At 40.3% G+C, this 17,439-nt stretch overlaps 1 protein-coding gene across 1 annotated transcript in view; it reads left to right on the forward strand.

Annotated features, from left to right (window-relative positions):
- Positions 1 to 17,439, forward strand: part of ARHGEF28 (Rho guanine nucleotide exchange factor 28) — a 316,101-nt gene that overhangs the window by 251,437 nt on the left and 47,225 nt on the right. Inside the window, 4 exon segments of the mRNA XM_059916571.1 lie at positions 2,854 to 3,108; positions 4,669 to 4,745; positions 15,565 to 15,743; positions 16,769 to 16,860. Coding sequence (XP_059772554.1) covers positions 2,854 to 3,108; positions 4,669 to 4,745; positions 15,565 to 15,743; positions 16,769 to 16,860 — 603 coding nt within the window.

Here is a 17,439-nt window from a genome sequence, read left to right on the forward strand (position 1 = left end):
AAATGCTTGTGGGTGCCTGATTCATAAAGATTTTTCATTATGGAAAAACTGTGAAGCCTTAGGATTTGGATCCATTTTGAAAATTTATCTTTCTTAATGTGACTTGGCCAATAGTCTGAATTCCTCCAAGCAGCCCAAAGCAAGTAGACTTCCTCATACTTTGACCCTACCCTTCCCATCTATATTTCCCCCATATCCAGACCTTAATACCTCTTCTTCTTCATCTTCCTATTACCTTCCCAGCAGTGATTTATTAGATTGAGAATGATTTATGAAGGAGCTATTTTTGACCCTGTCAATTCATCAAGTTCAAGGACTAACATCTGGATGTCCTTTAAGAACCTGTTAATGCACATGGCTGGCCTGTAAGCTCCTTGAGGGGTCTAGATTCAATACCTAGTGCAGAATAGGTTATCAATAAATAAATATAACAGTGCAATGAATGGACAGATAAAAGTGCCGTTCCTCAAGCTAGGTTATTGATCGTGAGTAAATTATTAGGGTGGTAGTGTCTTCTGTTAACAAGGGCTTTGGTTTGGCCTTGCGTAAACTTGCATGGCCGTTGCAGATACTTGGCTCTGCCTCTCATTAGTTGGGCAAGGTAATGAAATGAGCCTCAGTTCTCTCCACTACCAAATGAGAATACTAATCTTTATCTTATGGAATTGTTGTGAGGATTAAGTGAGATTGTCTCAGAAAGTGCCCAGTACACAGCCTGGTATAAACAAGGTGCTTGATAAGTGGGAGCTGTTTTTATTATCTTTATTATGACCAACTGACTTGGAGATCGTGAAAATGGTAATGAGATCTTAAATTCCCACTCTAAAAAGTCAACTTTTAACATCCTTTTTTTGGAAGGAGTCTCGGTGAATAGAAATGCATGATTTGGTCTTTCCATTTTTTTTTTTAGTCACATTAGGACCTAAGTTCAGGCAGGAATGGTAGCATCCATTCCGTGTGTCCCATTTGTATTGCTTCCTATAATTTAACATAAAAGAAAATAGAAGCACAGTAGAAAGAGAAAAGCCTCATAATTTTGTTCTCAGTTAAAGAATGAAAACAAAATTAAGACTTTTAGTTTATATTATGGTTATATTCTCTTTCTTAAGTTTAACACAATACTCAAAGACTAACATCTGTCGGGCTGTGTTAGGCCAGCTAGGGCTCCTCCAAGAATCATCCCATGCCAGATTCCAGGTAGGATGCATGACAGTGATTGCCTACTATGTGTCGGAAATGAGAAGTGTGACTTACGGCTCTGCAGGCGTAGACGTCATAGTGGCTGAACGGACACTGCTTCCTTAGTTAGGTCAGACTTCTCCAACCTCTCTAGTTGCTGGGAACATTGGTTCATGTGACTCTTTATGGCAGTGCTTTTGGAATTTCATTAGGAGTACCCCTCACCTGGGGATCTCATTTACATGCAGACTCTGATTCAATAGATCTGGGGTAGAACCCAAGGTAAGCATTCCTAACAAGACCCCCCGAGTGGGGCCAATGCTGCTGCACTTTGAGTTGCAAGCGGTTAAAAGACAGTAATTTATTCCTGAAGGTCAGAAGACTCGGAGCCTTTTCTTGGCCTTACTTTAAGTCACTTTGTAATTCAACTTTGATTTCCTCTACTCAACTTTCCTATATTTAAAATATGCTCTTTATAAAGAAGACTCCTTTTTTTTTTTTCTCATGGTGGGGAGTGCTGCTTAGGTGGGTGGCAGGTATAGTAAAGTAGTGAAGTAAATGAAGTATATTCTTTTCATGGACAATGAGAAAATCTTCCTTGTTAATGACTGGTGTCACAATCTATTCCTTGGTTTTCTCACAAAGCCCTCATGTACCTATTTGAGGCATTTAGAGCCTGGAAAGTTTAGACCCTTTGGAGGACTTGTTCTTATTCCATTTCACTGCTATTTCTGTGTGTTTATTTCTGCTGCTCTAGGCTCTTAGAGTATCTTTTATTTTCTCTGTTGTTTTTCTTTCTCCTCTCCTTCTAGCATTTTCTGACCTCCTGAAACTTTCCCTTTCCGTTCCATTCACCTCAATAAACATCAATTAGCTTTTTTTAAATCAGATATAGAAAATATCTAAATTTGGTTTCATCTGGAGCTCCAGGAGGCTGTTGCAGAAACTTCTCCAGAAGTTTTTCTTAAGATAATCTAGAGATAAGAGATTTGGCCAGTATTTCAGAGTAACAGCTGGATTCGATGATCGTCTACTCTGTTGGCATGAGCATGGCTGAGTTACCTACTCTGCACAGTGCCTTGGTCCCATTTTTTTTAGGTTGAAAAAATGTTTTAATATATATTATTAATATATTTATCTTTATGCTAATGCAGTTGTAAGTTATAATTTTAAATGTTATTTTTTTAGAGAGAGAGGGATCTAGGAAAGCAAATGAGTCCGAGGTCTATTCAAGTCACCCTGCAGCTCCCTTCTGGGAAAGGACTCCAGCTTGGGCTTGTAGCTCAGTTAAGTTCTAAGAAGCTAGGTGTGGGGTTTGCTTAATTACCTGTGTCTGGGAAGGTGGAAGGAAGGCCTAACTTGGGATATGACACATTCACTGCTCTAGGAAGGAAGGTCAGACCAGTCTCTAGAATTCAGACATCATACTGTCACAGTGTTTCTGCTGAAGCATCTGATAAGTAAATCTTCTTAATGACACATTTTAACCATCCTCTTGGGGAGGAGTGGTGCGGAGTGATGGTAGAATATTTGAAGTTAATCCAATATTTTTGCTCTGGGATTTTTGCTTTTTGGATGATGTATTTAACTTTATTTAAAACTAAAGAAAAAGTCTCTTCCTTATTAGCACTCTGGCTTATTTCATGGTGTCTGTTCTTTCTTTTTCCCATGCAGAGAGCACTGAAGAACAGAAAGACTTATGCAAAGCTCTTTGCTTAATTAAAGACATGATTGCAGCTGTGGATTTAAAAGTCAGCGAATATGAGAAAAAACAAAAATGGCTTGAGATCCTAAATAAGATTGAAAACAAAACATATACCAAGCTTAAAAATGGCCACGTGTTTAGGAAACAGGCACTGATGAGTAAAGAAAGGACCCTGTTATACGATGGCCTTGTTTACTGGAAAACCGCTACGGGTCGTTTCAAAGGTACCGTGGCTCTAACAGACCAATTTCTCCCTGTTGTTCACGCACATTATTCATTTAACAGAGGACAGATTTTCCAAAGAAAAATGGTTCAGCGATGCAGGCCCACACACAAACCCTAGGTCAGTGGAAAGATCCCTGTAGGATCAAGATGAAAACTTCCATAGGCAGAGGTGGCCCACGCTACAAACCTTAGGGGGAAGTTTGCTGCCGCAAGCAAAAGGCTTCCTATGTATTGCATGGGTTTTCAAGTTTGCAATGTTTGAATCAAAGGACCTGAGAATTCTGCTAATTGTTGGCATGGAAATATTATTCTGGAAAATGTGCCTACACACTCAGAATCTGTTGTGTGCCAAGCCAGCCAGGGGCTCAGACCATTGAGGGGAAAAATGAACTCTAAACATCATCTTTGGGACTGAATGATAATAATGCATAAATATACATAGTAACGCATAAATATACACGTTGACATTGGTGTGCTGTTTGCTATCAGGCATTAACCTGCCTGTTAATCTGGTTAGAGTCTAAAATAGTTTATTCTGATCCTTAAGAAATGATTCTGTAGCTAGCACCTTGTCCGAGGCTTTGTCAACACTGGCCACTGGATTTAAAACCCTAGAATGGCCTCTGGAGTTTAAAAATTTTACTGATGCTCAAGTCTCCTCCTAGAGGTTCTGATTTTATTGGTCTGGGGGTGAAGCCCAGGCATAGGGATGCTCAAAGCACCCAGGTGAGTCTGCAGTCAGGGTTAAGCACCACTGGCCCAACCTTCTTGTTTCTGATATGTCTTAGTATCTTCCTTAGGTAAGCAATGAGAGGAAGAGGTGGTTAAATTCCATGTACTCCAAGGTTGTTACCCACTGAAGGATTATCAAGTTTTGGTAGTGCTTGCAACAAATGACCAAAGAACTTATTGATCTGCAACTTGCAATGTTGCAACTAAACATGAACCATACTTAGAATATTAACCGCAGTCTGTAGATCCTGTTGCTCCAAGTCATTTGCTCTTTATCTGTTTCGTGGAATGAACAGCTGGGTAACTTTGTGTTAGAATGTTAGTGGTATAGTGAAGGTGGGTTCTTGTGAACAGTATGTAAGGGAGGTGTAGGACCTCAGACTTCCCTCAGATCCAGATGGAACAAAATAGCAGATTAGTATATATAGTAATTCAAGGCAGAAGCTGCCCATGAACATTTTTAATTAAGCACTTTTTTGCCGTAAAGGTAAGGGCTTGCTTCATTCTATTAGAACCTTGTTTTTTATTGAATATTTTTCTTCCATTTGGAAGGCTACAATATTAAATTTTGCTGGAGATTTAGCTGTACCAACAGTGACACACACAAGCTTGCACTGAAACACAGCTTACCTACTAAGTTATCTATAAAATATATCTTTAGCTATCATAATACAGGCATTTTAATAAAGGTTTTATAATTAGACTAAAAGTTAGTATTTATTTTTAGTATGTTTATTTAAATTATTTAAACATGAAATTAGAATTTTAATAAAGGCATTTGAATTGTGGTTTGCTTTATTAATACTAGTAATATTTTTCCTTTGAAGATATCCTAGCTCTGCTTCTAACTGATGTGCTGCTCTTTTTACAAGAAAAAGACCAGAAGTACATCTTTGCAGCTGTTGTAAGTATATGGCCGTGTGATGAATATTTTAATTGGTTTAATCCCACATCTCCTTGAAAAATGCCTGAAATTCCTAGTGAAATTACATGGTCATTGGCAAGATCATGCCTGTGGTATATTCCCATTATTAACGATTACAGTGTTCAGTAGCAAGGATCCAGTTGGGTTTACCAAGCATGATATGCATTGATTTATCACAACCAGGACTGGTAGTCAGCTGATGCAGCAATTTAACCAGTTGTGAAAATATTGAAGTACTTTGATACTGGTTGGTGAATAGGCACTGCCCTAAACCCCACAAGGGGACCCTCTGCTGTCTGGCTATCTTGGTCTTTCCTCCAGAAACCCCCTCCCCCCCCCCCCCCCAGTCCTGACCTCCCAGCACCTCAAATGTTAATGCTGGGAATAACAAGTCACTTCTGGCACCTCACTCTCTCTATCCCCATTGGACAGTGCCTGCTGTACCAGTTGCCAACTCCATTCATAACTGTTACGATGCTCCTTCTGCCAGACACGAGAACACCATCCTGGTATCTAAAGTGTAAAGACGATTCTTTCTTTCTTTTTTTTTTTTTTTTTAAATTTATTTATTTATTTATTTATTTATTTATTTATTTATTTATTTATTTATGGTGTGTTGGGTCTTCGTTTCTGTGCGAGGGCTTTCTCTAGTTGTGGCAAGTGGGGGCCACTCTTCATCGTGGTGCGTGGGCCTCTCACTATCGCGGCCTCTCTTGTTGCGGAGCACAGGCTCCAGACGCGCAGGCTCAGTAGTTGTGGCTCACGGGCCCAGTTGCTCCGCGGCATGTGGGATCTTCCCAGACCAGGGCTCGAACCCGTGTCCCCTGCATTGGCAGGCGGATTCTTAACCACTGTGCCACCAGGGAAGCCCACGATTCTTTCTTAATTCTCCCATAATGGCTACTAATACTAAGGTTGTTCATGTAACACTTATCTTTGTAGTGTGTTATTGTAATCTCATTGCCAGCACAGAGACTCAGACTAGCAGTAAAACCAGTACTTTATAGCATTTCTTACACAGCATCTTGTCCACAGTGACTCGCTTAAAGATGGAAGGTGTCATGAGTCAACCCCTTGTCAGCATCATGGAGCATCAGGCCCTGTTATAGGAAAGAATCTAAGATGCAGTACCAATGTGGGCGGTATAATGGTGCTTCTCTACAATGTTAGTGTTTATCATCCATTGACTGATAGGATATTTGGGCACCATTAGCAGATATCCTCTATTCCAACTGGTTTTGGCAAATTCAAAGCTTAGGGAAGTTTATGTTATGCCGTTCAGAGGAAACAAAGAAGCATGCCTGCTCAGTGATGGATTCCGGGGAGGAAGAGGCTGGAGCAGTGTCTCGGCTGCCTCTCCATCTTGTCAGGTTGGCCCAGGGCCTCTTCGCCCTGTTCAGCACATTGCCTCTCATCGACACAGTGATGCCAAGTTGTATAAAGGTCAGAGATTATTTCACAGAGCTACACCAGAGGATAACAAGAGGCCTTAAACTAGTTCCATGGCCCTGATCCATTTGAACTGTATATATTGCAACTTTCATGACAACCTACTGATTTGTCCAACAACCTGTTTCTTCTGTTATCTTGGATGCTCTGAAGGAACACAGAGAAAATAAGCAGGAAGGAGGGAGCATTTTGTTTGCCCGGTAGGATGGTGAGGGCCATGCTGGAAGAGAAAACAAATTCACACCACATTTTTATAGAAACAAAGGTTTCTTCAAAAACTAAGACCGGAAAGAAAAGCAAATCCTGCTTCTTGGGTGGTATAAGGCCGGGTGACCTGCTGATGGATCAAAAATTCGACACAGCAAAAAGACAGCTATCTTGTTTTCTAGGACAATGTGCAGATGGATTCAGATCAAGTTGTGATGTTCAGCTTAAAATATGACCTGAAATATGAATCTGTTCCTCTTACCTGATCTCTTTTTTTTGGGGGGGGGCCTTATATACCATTTTTTTTTTTGAATTTTTGAATTTTGTTTATTTTTTTATACAGCAGGTTCTTATTAGTCATCCATTTTATACATATTAGTGTATATATGTCAATCCCAATCTCCCAATTCATCACACCGCCCACCCCCCCCAGTGCCACGTTCCCCCCCCTTGGTGTCTATACATTTGTTCTCTACATCTGTGTCTCTATTTCTGTCCTGCAAACCGGTTCATCTGTACCATTTTTCTAGGTTCCACATATATGCGTTAATATACAATATTTGTCTTTCTCTTTCTGACTTACTTCACTCTGTATGACAGTCTCTAGATCCATCCACATCTCTACAAATGACCCAATTTCGTTCCTTTTTATGGCTGAGTAGTATTCCATTGTATGTATGTACCACATCTTCTTTATTCATTCATCTGTTGATGGGCATTTAGGTTGCTTCCATGACCTGGCTATTGTAAGTAGTGCTGCAGTGAACATTGGGGTGCATGTGTCTTTTTGAATTATGGTTTTCTCAGGGTATATGCCCAGTAGTGGGATTGCTGGGTCATAGGGTAGTTCTGTTTTTAGTCTTTTAAGGAACCTCCATACTGTTCTCCACAGTGGCTGTATCAATTTACATTCCCACCAACAGTGCAAGAGGGTTCCCTTTTCTCCACACCCTCTCCAGCATTTGTTGTTTGTAGATTTTCTGATGATGCCCATTCTAACTGGTGTGAGGTGATACCTCAATGTAGTTTTGATTTGCATTTCTCTAATAATTCGTGATGTTGAGCAGATTTTCATGTGCTTCTTGGCCATCTGTATGTCTTCTTTGGAGAAATGTCTGTTTAGGTCTTCTGCCCATTTTTTGATTGGATTGTTTGTTTTTTTAATATTGAGCTGCATGAGCTGTTTGTATATTTTGGAGATTAATCCTTTGTCCGTTGATTCATTTGCAAATATTTTCTCCCATTCTGAGGGTTGTCTTTTCATCTTGTTTGTAGTTTCCTTTGCTTCGCAAAAGCTTTTAAGTTTCATTAGGTCCCATTTGTTTATTTTTGTTTTTATTTCCATTACTCTAGGGGGTGGATCAAAAAAGATCTTCCTGTGATTTATGTCAAAGAGTGTTCCTCCTATGTTTTCCTCTAAGAGTTTTATAGTATCCGGTCTTACATTTAGGTCTGTAATCCATTTTGAGTTTATTTTTGTGTATGGTGTTAGGGAGTGTTTTAATTTCATTCTTTTACATGTAGCTGTCCAGTTTTCCCAGCACCACTTATTGAAGAGACTGTCTTTTCTCCATTGTATATCCTTGCCTCCTTTGTCATAGATTAGTTGACCATAGGTGCATGGGTTTATCTCTGGGCTTTCTAGCCTGTTCCATTAATGTATATTTCTGTTTTTGTGGCAGTACCATGTTGTCTTCATTACTGTAGCTTTGTAGCATAGTCTGAAGTCAAGGAGTCTGATTCCTCCAGCTCCATTTTTTTGCCTCAAGACTGCTTTGGCTATTCGGGGTCTTTTGTGTCTCCATACAAATTTTAAGATGATTTGTTCTAGCTCCGTAAAAAATGCCATTGGTAATTTGATAGGGATTGCATTGAATCTGTAGATTGCTTTGGGTAGTATACTCATTTTCACAATGTTGATTCTTCCAATCCAAGAACATGGTATATCTCTCCATCTGTTGGTATCATCTTTAATTTCTTTCATCAGTGTCTTATAGTTTTCTGCATACAGGTCTTTTGTCTCCCTAGGTAGGTTTATTCCTAGGTATTTTATTCTTTTTGTTGCAATGGTAAATGGGAGTGTTTCCATAATTTCTCTTTCAGATTTTTCATCATTAGTGTATAGGAATGCAAGAGATTTCTGTGCATTAATTTTGTATCCTGCAACTTTACCATATTCATTAATTAGCTCTAGCAGTTTTCTGGTGGCAGTTTTAGGATTCTCTATGTATAGTATCATGTCATCTGCAAACAGTGACAGCTTTACTTCTTCTTTTTCAATTTGTATTCCTTTTATTTCTTTTTCTTCTCTGATTGCCGTGGCTAGGACTTCCAGAACTATGTTGAATAATAGTGGTGAGAGTGGACATCCTTGTCTCGTTCCTGATCTTAGAGGAAATGCTTTCAGTTTTTCACCATTGAGAATGATGTTTGCTGTGGGTTTGTCATATATGGCCTTTATTATGTTGAGGTAGGTTCCCTCTATGCCCACTTTCTGGAGAGTTTTTATCATAAATCGGTGTTGAATTTTGTCGAAAGCTTTTTCTGCATCTATTGAGATGATCATATGGTTTTTATTCTTCAATTTGTTAATATGGTGTATCACATTGATTGATTTGCGTATATTGAAGAATCCTTGCATCCCTGGGATAAATCCCACTTGATCGTGGTGTATGATCCTTTTAATGTGTTGTTGGATTCTGTTTGCTAGTATTTTGTTGAGGATTTTTGCATCTATATTCATCAGTGATATTGGTCTGTAATTTTCTTTTTTTGTAGTGTCTTTGTCTGGTTTTGGTATCAGGGTGATGGTGGCCTCATAGAATGAGTTTGGGAGTGTTCCTTCCTCTGCAATTTTTTGGAAGAGTTTGAGAAGGATAGGTGTTAGCTCTTCTCTAAATGTTTGATAGAATTCACCTGTGAAGCCATCTGGTCCTGGACTTTTGTTTGTTGGAAGATTTTTAATCACAGTTTCAATTTCATTACTTGTGATTGGTCTGTTCATATTTTCTGTTTCTTCCTGGTTCAGTCTTGGAAGGTTATACCTTTCTAAAAATTTGTCCATTTCTTCCAGGTTGTCCATTTTATTGGCATGAAGTTGCTTGTAGTAGTCTCTTAGGATGCTTTGTATTTCTGCAGTGTCTGTTGTAACGTCTCCTTTTTCATTTCTGATTTTATTGATTTGAGTCCTCTCCCTCTTTTTCTTGATGAGTCTGGCTAATGGCTTATCAATTTTGTTTATCTTCTCAAAGAACCAACTTTTAGTTTTATTGATCTTTGCTATTGTTTTCTTTGTTTCTATTTCATTTATTTCTGCTCTGATCTTTATGATTTCTTTCCTTCTGCTAACTTTGGGTTTTGTTTGTTCTTCTTTCTCTAATTTCTTTAGGTGTAAGGTTAGATTGTTTATTTGAGATTTTTCTTGTTTCTTTAGGTAGGCTTGTATAGCTATAAACTTCCCTCTTAGAACTGCTTTTGCTGCATCCCATAGGTTTTGGGTCGTCGTGTTTTCATTGTCATTTGTCTCTAGGTATTTTTTGATTTCCTCTTTGATTTCTTCAGTGATCTCTTGGTTATTTAGTAACGTATTGTTTAGCCTCCATGTGTTTGTCTTTTTTACGTTTTTTTCCCTGTAATTCATTTCTAATCTCATAGCATTGTGGTCAGAAAAGATGCTTGATATGATTTCAATTTTCTTAAATTTACTGAGGCTTGATTTGTGACCCAAGATGTGATCTATCCTGGAGAATGTTCCGTGCGCACTTGAGAAGAACGTGTAATCTGCTGTTTTTGGATGGAATGTCCTATATATATCAATTAAATCTATCTGGTCTATTGTGTCACTTAAAGCTTCTGTTTCCTTATTTATTTTCATTTTGGATGATCTGTCCATTGGTGTAAGTGAGGTGTTAAAGTCCCCCACTATTATTGTGTTACTGTCGATTTCCTCTTTTATAGCTGTTAGCAGTTGCCTTATGTATTGAGGTGCTCCTATGTTGGGTGCATATATATTTATAATTGTTATATCTTCTTCTTGGATTGATCCCTTGATCATTATGTATTGTCCTTCCTTGTCTCTTGTAACATTCTTTATTTTAAAGTCTATTTTATCTGATATGAGTATAGCTACTCCAGCTTTCTTTTGATTTCCATTTGCATGGAATATCTTTTTCCATCCCCTCACTTTCAGTCTGTATGTGTCCCTAGGTCTAAAGTGGGTCTCTTGTAGACAGCATATATATGGGTCTTGTTTTTGTATCCATTCAGCCAGTCCATGTCTTTTGGTTGGGGCATTTAATCGATTCACGTTTAAGGTAATTATCGATATGTATGTTCCTATGACCATTTTCTTAATTGTTTTGGGTTTGTTTTTGTAGGTCCTTTACTTCTCTTGTGTTTCCCACTTAGAGAAGTTCCTTTAGCATTTGTTGTAGAGCTGGTTTGGTGGTGCTGAATTCTCTTAGCTTTTGCTTGTCTGTAAAGCTTTTGATTTCTCCATCAAATCTGAATGAGATCCTTGCCGGGTAGAGTAATCTTGGTTGTAGGTTCTTCCCTTTCATCACTTTAAGTATATCATGCCACTCCCTTCTGGCCTGCAGAGTTTCTGCTGAGAAATCAGCTGTTAACCTTATGGGAGTTCCCTTGTATGTTATGTCATTTTTCCCTTGCTGCTTTCAATAATTTTTCTTTGTCTTTAATTTTTGCCACTTTGATTACTATGTGTCTCGGCGTGTTTCTCCTTGGGTTTATCCTGTATGGGACTCTCTGTGCTTCCTGGACTTGGGTGGCTATTTCCTTTCCCATGTTAGGGAAGTTTTCGACTATAATCTCTTCAAATATTTTCTCTGGTCCTTTCTCTCTCTCTTCACCTTCTGGGACCCCTATAATGCGAATATTGTTGCGTTTAATGTTGTCCCAGAGGTCTCTTAAGCTGTCTTCATTTCTTTTCATTCTTTTTTCTTTATTCTGTTCCGCAGCAGTGAATTCCACCATTCTGTCTTGCAGGTCACTTATCCGTTCTTCTGCCTCAGTTATTCTGCTATTGATTCCTTCTAGTGTAGTTTTCATTTCAGTTATTGTATTGGTCATCTCTGTTTGTTTGTTCTTTAATTCTTCTAGGTCTTTGTTAATCATTTCTTGCATCTTCTCAATCTTTGCCTCCATTCTTATTCCGAGGTCCTGGATCATCTTCACTATCATTATTCTGAATTCTTTTTCTGGAAGGTTGCCTATCTCCACTTCATTTAGTTGTTTTTCTGGGGTTTTATCTTGTTCCTTCATCTGGTACATAGCCCTCTGCCTTTTCATCTTGTCTATCTTACTGTGAATGTGGCTTTTGTTCCACAGGCTGCAGGATTATAGTTCTACTTGCTTCTGCTGTCTGCCCTCCCCTCTTATCTAATCTCTTGAAGAGTTATCAGTGCCACACTTTGAGCACATTTGCCATTAAGTGGGACACTAGGAATGCAATCCACCAAATGTCAGAATGGAGGCAGCCACAACTTAGGTCCTCTTGGTATAATGTGTTTGGCTATGGACAGTAGTTAGATGGTGCTGATACTGTTTCCTGACGATGTTAGTCTGCCACATTGCTGCCTTCATAAAGGCCAGTCAAGCCCTTGTCAATGTCAGGGAGCAAAAGAGAAAGCATTATTCTGAGAGTCAATGCACACTACTGTTCAATCCTATGCTTTTTAGTTGCATCATGTACATTTAGTGGACACAAACCCAAGTATCATACTTTGTAGTTAACAGCATGAGAGAATTGATGCGTTAGCTAGGAGTATACAAATATCTGGATTTCCTAGTACTCGCCATAGTATTTTAGAAAGTTATCTTCATGCTGATGACCATAGGTGAGATGCTCTGCTCCTTGTGCTGTTTGAAGCTTTTCTTTAGTAAATTCTTAACTTGCTACATGTTGCAGAAGACATGACGAATTTGAAAATGGCCAAGAAGATGAGCAGCTGAAAGTAGCCAGAGCTTGGAATAGCTTCCTTACAAGAGAATTTTGTTGTTTTTTAAAGAGGACTCTGGAAATGGGAGTAGGACCAACTCTAAAAATGCGTAGGAAAAAGTACATGTGTTCACTAAATCCTGGAATACTAAATCTAGGAGGACCTCTTGAATATCAAAGAAGGTAGTTTCAAAATGAATGAACAATAAAAAAAACACAAAGTGAATGTGTAGATGTGCAAGTGCAAGTTCAATATGAAGCAACCTTAAGATCTTGTTATCACAGTGGAATCCTGAATGGAATGATTCACTAATAAAATCATCCACTTTCTGGAATCACCAATGGATATGGTGTAACAATGAGGCTGAATGTAGCAGTTCCTTTTCCTCTTTCCCTTGGGCAGAGGTTGTCAACTCTAGTGTCTACAGGGATTGGGCAGGAAATGTAAATGAGTAAACTGGACCGGACTCTTGCTATCAAGGAGCTGATAGAGAGTGGTAGGGACCACAGTGAACTGGTGAATTCATGCCCTGTTTCAAAGAGGGCAGGGATGGCTCAGCTGTCTCCTGTGTTTTATTTATTTTTTTAATTAATTTATTTATTTTTATATTTATTTTTGGCTGTGTTGGGTCTTCGTTTCTGTGCAAGGGCTTTCTCTAGTTGCGGCAAGCGGGGGCCACTCTTCATCGCGGTGCACGGGCCTCTTCACTATCGTGGCCTTTCTTGTTGCGGAACACAGGCTCCAGATGCACAGGCTCAGTAGTTGTGGCGCACGGGCCTAGTTGCTCCGCGGCATGTGGGATCTTCCCAGACCAGGACTCGAACCCGTGTCCCCTGCATTAGCAGGCAGATTCTCAACCACTGCACCACCAGGGACGCCCCCACCTGTGTTTTAAAATGAAGCTATGGGCCCAGGATTGCCAATCTTCTGCTTTCTCCCAAAACCCAGAAATCTAGAGTTTTAAAAATAGTGAAATGCTCAGTTTTTAAAGGCTGGCAATTATTTTTAAAAATCTTTTGTCAAAGTGCTGTGGCACAAAGAAAAGCTCTCTGCAGGCAGAGTTAGGCCTTTGCCTCACTAGTTTTTAACATCTGTCTCCAAAGTAGACAGGTTACCTCGATTCCTAGAGATTTAATTTGAATTCTTGATCATCTCTAGTGTCCATGTGTGATTAGTACGAATAATCATGGTCGTGTCCCTGATGCCTCCTGGTCTGTGGTGGTTTAATTAATGCTATGTTCCGCCCACTGACCTATTTTTCATTTTTAAAATATCTGACACCACCACGTCCTCTCCTGCAACACTAAACAACTAGTTCAAATAGTTACATATACATATGTTTGTGTGTGTGTGTGTATTCAAACCTACTCTGCCTCTTTATGTACAGAGGCTACTGACTTTGTAAGCTGAGGAAGCTAAAAATGTGCTTTGCAAGAAGGAAAGCAGATAAGGTCTTAGATAGTAGATCCATATTCGAGTAAGGGATGTTAACAGTGCTCAGGGGCTCTCCCTAATTAGAACGGGCAGTGTTCCAAAAGCTCTGCCACAAAGTGGCTTTTACTTCCACGAGCAGAGGCAGGGAGCAGGACTGGGTAGACCAGTGGTCTGTCCCATCATGGCTTGCTTTTTTGTATTTGCTACTCTTAAGAATTGGATGAAGATAGAATGACGAGGTCCTCTGGTCATACCCTTGCACACAACTTCAGATGTGGTAAAGCTGGGTGATGCTGGGAAAGCCGACCTGTCAGCACCAAGGAGTCAGCAGAGAGGGATGGAGCAGTGTGTTCTGGATAAAGGCGTCGCTCAGTCCAAGAGTCCAAGAAGCAAAACCACACGCTGCAACCAACTCTGTAAACAGTGGTAGAAGCCACAAACCAAAGAAGATTCTTCATATTTAGCCCCCAAACTGTTCATCCTGCCGACGTTCTTTTGGCCATCATTTTCAACCATAGCTACCTACCCAAATTAGTATTATCAGTGTCTTATTCATCTTTGAATCCCCAGTGCTTAGAATGGAGCATTGAAGGATCATAGTAAATGTTGATAGAAAAGGTGATTTAATCATGGCTTCGACGCCAAATTTTAGACTTTGTTACTATTTCTCTCTGATGGAATTATGCCAAATATAGTTCTACTGACATTTATTGAGTTGCCTACTTTATTCAAAACAATGGGTTAGGCATATGAAGATGGATTAGATCCATTCCTGCCCACCAAGGGCTCACCTGGTTGGTGGGAACAAGAGGCATTTGCAGGTTGCAGTGAGGCTATTGTGCTCAGTACTACAATAGCAGTAGACATTGGTTCTGGGGAATCTGAGGTCTTGCCTCCCCATTTTTTCTTTTTTAATTTATTTATCTAATTTATTTATTTTTGTCTGGGTTGGGTCTTTGTTGCTGCACGCGGGCTTTCCCCAGTTGCGGCGAGTGGGGGCTGCTCTTCGTTGCGGTGCGCGGGCTTCTCATTGCGGTGGCTTCCCTTGTTGCAGAGCATGGGCTGTAGGCGCCCGGGCTTCAGGAGTTGTGGCTCGCGGGCTCTGGAGTGCAGGCTCAGTAGTTGTGGCGGACGGGCTTAGTTGCTCTGCAGCATGTGGGATCTTCCTGCACCAGGACTCAAAACCCGTGTCCGCTGCATTGGCAGGTGGATTCCTAACCACTGTGCCACCAGGGAAGCCCTTGCCTCCCCAGTCTTACCTTTCATATTTACAGTTTACTCTTTGGTACTTGGGGTTCTGTACCCATCAGCTTGTTAAAACAGTGTTGCTGTTACCTGCAAAATCCAGTGGACTCTGTAGGTCTTCCAACCCTCTTAATCTCTTTGTAATATTTGATACACTGTTTCCTATACCATGCCCTTCTAGAAAAATCTCTCCATCCCTGACTACAGCAGTTTTGATATTTTTTTCTTACTGCTCTGATTGTTCTGTCTTTTTAGAAGATATCCTTTTAAACCACCAGTTCTTAAGGGCAAACATTCTCTTGTATCCTCTTTTTCCATCCTCTCTTCAGCATATACCCTTTTCATTGGAAATCTCATGAACTTCCACAGCTCTTCTGTGGAAGAGAAAAGGTTGAAGTGAAATAAGATTTGCCTAATACTGTTGCTTTCCTTAGCTACTGTGTTTTGTGAGACCCTTGCTTTAAATAGGACACTGTTTCATCTGCACCTCATCCTATTTTCTGTAGGATCAGAAGCCATCAGTTATTTCCCTTCAGAAGCTCATTGCTAGGGAAGTTGCAAATGAGGAGAGAGGAATGTTTCTGATCAGTGCTTCATCTGCTGGTCCTGAGATGTATGAAATTCATACCAACTCCAAGGAGGAACGGAATACCTGGATGAGGCGGATCCAACAGGCAGTAGAAAGGTAACATTTCCTTCTGTCCATTATTGAGGCAATGGACTTGTTCCATTGGGGAAAATATTCTAACTGTGTCTCCCCTGCATGAAAACTTAGCCTCAGCCAGAAGGGTCTGCTCCCCGCCCCCTCCTCCGGCCTGCAGTAGCCCCTCATCTGCACCTTATTTCTCCATGCCTTCCTGCCTGTAACGCCCTGTCTCCCTCTGCCTGTGTGAATCCTGCCCATCTTGGTGCAGCTCACGGCTCACCTCCTTCGTGAAGACCTCTTCAGTTCCACTGGTCTCTTCCTTACCTGAAATTCCTTAACGCCTGCTCTCAAAGCATTTATTTGGTGCTTGTCATCTTCGGCCTTGCAGCTATTATCTTTTTTATGTATATATGTTTGGTCATTAGATTGGAAGCTCCTTGAGGGCAGGGACCATGTCTGTGTTTCTCTTTGTCCCTAATTCTGAAGAATCATTCAATAAACGTGTTTACATTGGTGGATCTAAGTGTGCTACATCAACTTACTCCTCATTACTTGTGCAAAGACAGTTTTTATAAACAAGGGTGTGAGGGTGATCATTCTTAATGGTAACTTGATTAGTTAGATCTTGAATGATGTTGTATAAAATTCCTCCTCCTCCACTGCGCCCCACCCAACCTGGCACCCTACCACCATCCCCTCCAGTCTCTCTACCCTCATTAAGAATGGAAGTGTCCAAATGCAGTAGAAAGCAACAATTATGATTTGAGTTGTACCTACTGGTGGCATTGGTATTGTGTGCATGTATGAGTGTATGTTTGTGGATGTGGGTGTTTGTTGGAATATTTGAGTCATCCTAAACTGCTGACTTTGAGAGCTATGTTATGCAAGGTCCATTATATACTCAAGAAAACCAAGTCTCTTGGCCAGGGGGCATGATGAATTCTCTTTATGCTGAATTTTTCTTCTCCGAATAATTCTAATGCCAAGTTCCCATGTCTTTCTAATGGACCTAAAGATACTTGGATTTGGTTTCAGTTGTCTCTCTTGACTATTGTCTTTTAAAGTTGCCCAGAAGAAGAAGGGGGAAGGACAAGTGAGTCTGACGAAGAGAGGCGGAAAGCTGAAGCCAGAGTGGCCAAAATTCAGCAATGTCAAGGTATAGTGCAGGCGCCTCTCATTCCCGGGTCGTGCGGTTCTCCTTGGAGGTTGGGCAAGCCCAGGTGTCATGAATGGGAACGTATGACTAAATGATTAGTTCTGTGCACTGGAGGCCCACCCCGACCACTCCCAAAAAAATACGTACATACATGCATATCTATCTATCTATCTATCTATCTATCTATCTGTCTACACACTGGCACTAAAGGTGCTCAAATAAAATGACTCCCTCCCTCCTTAGTGATTAAAACTATATTTAAAAAATTCTGCATGTAACATAACAGCAGTTGTGGATAGTATGGTGCAGATGGGCAGTGGAGCTGTTGTCTAGTGTTTTGATTTTAGATCTCACACTGTTAGGTCACGGTTGTATGACTTTGGACAAGGAACACAATAGCTCTGGTCCTCAGTTTCCAGATCTGTGAAGTAAGGAAATTAGATGAGCTCAGTGATTTTCGTCTCTGGCTGGGCCTTAGAATCACTTGGGGAGGTCTTTAAAAATTCTGATGCCTGGGCCTCACCCTCAATCACTTCACCCAGAATCTGAAGGCAATGGGCTGTAGACATCAGTATTTTA

Source organism: Balaenoptera ricei, chromosome 3, assembly GCF_028023285.1.
Source record: "Balaenoptera ricei isolate mBalRic1 chromosome 3, mBalRic1.hap2, whole genome shotgun sequence".
In the NCBI taxonomy this organism is placed as follows: Eukaryota; Metazoa; Chordata; class Mammalia; order Artiodactyla; family Balaenopteridae; genus Balaenoptera; species Balaenoptera ricei.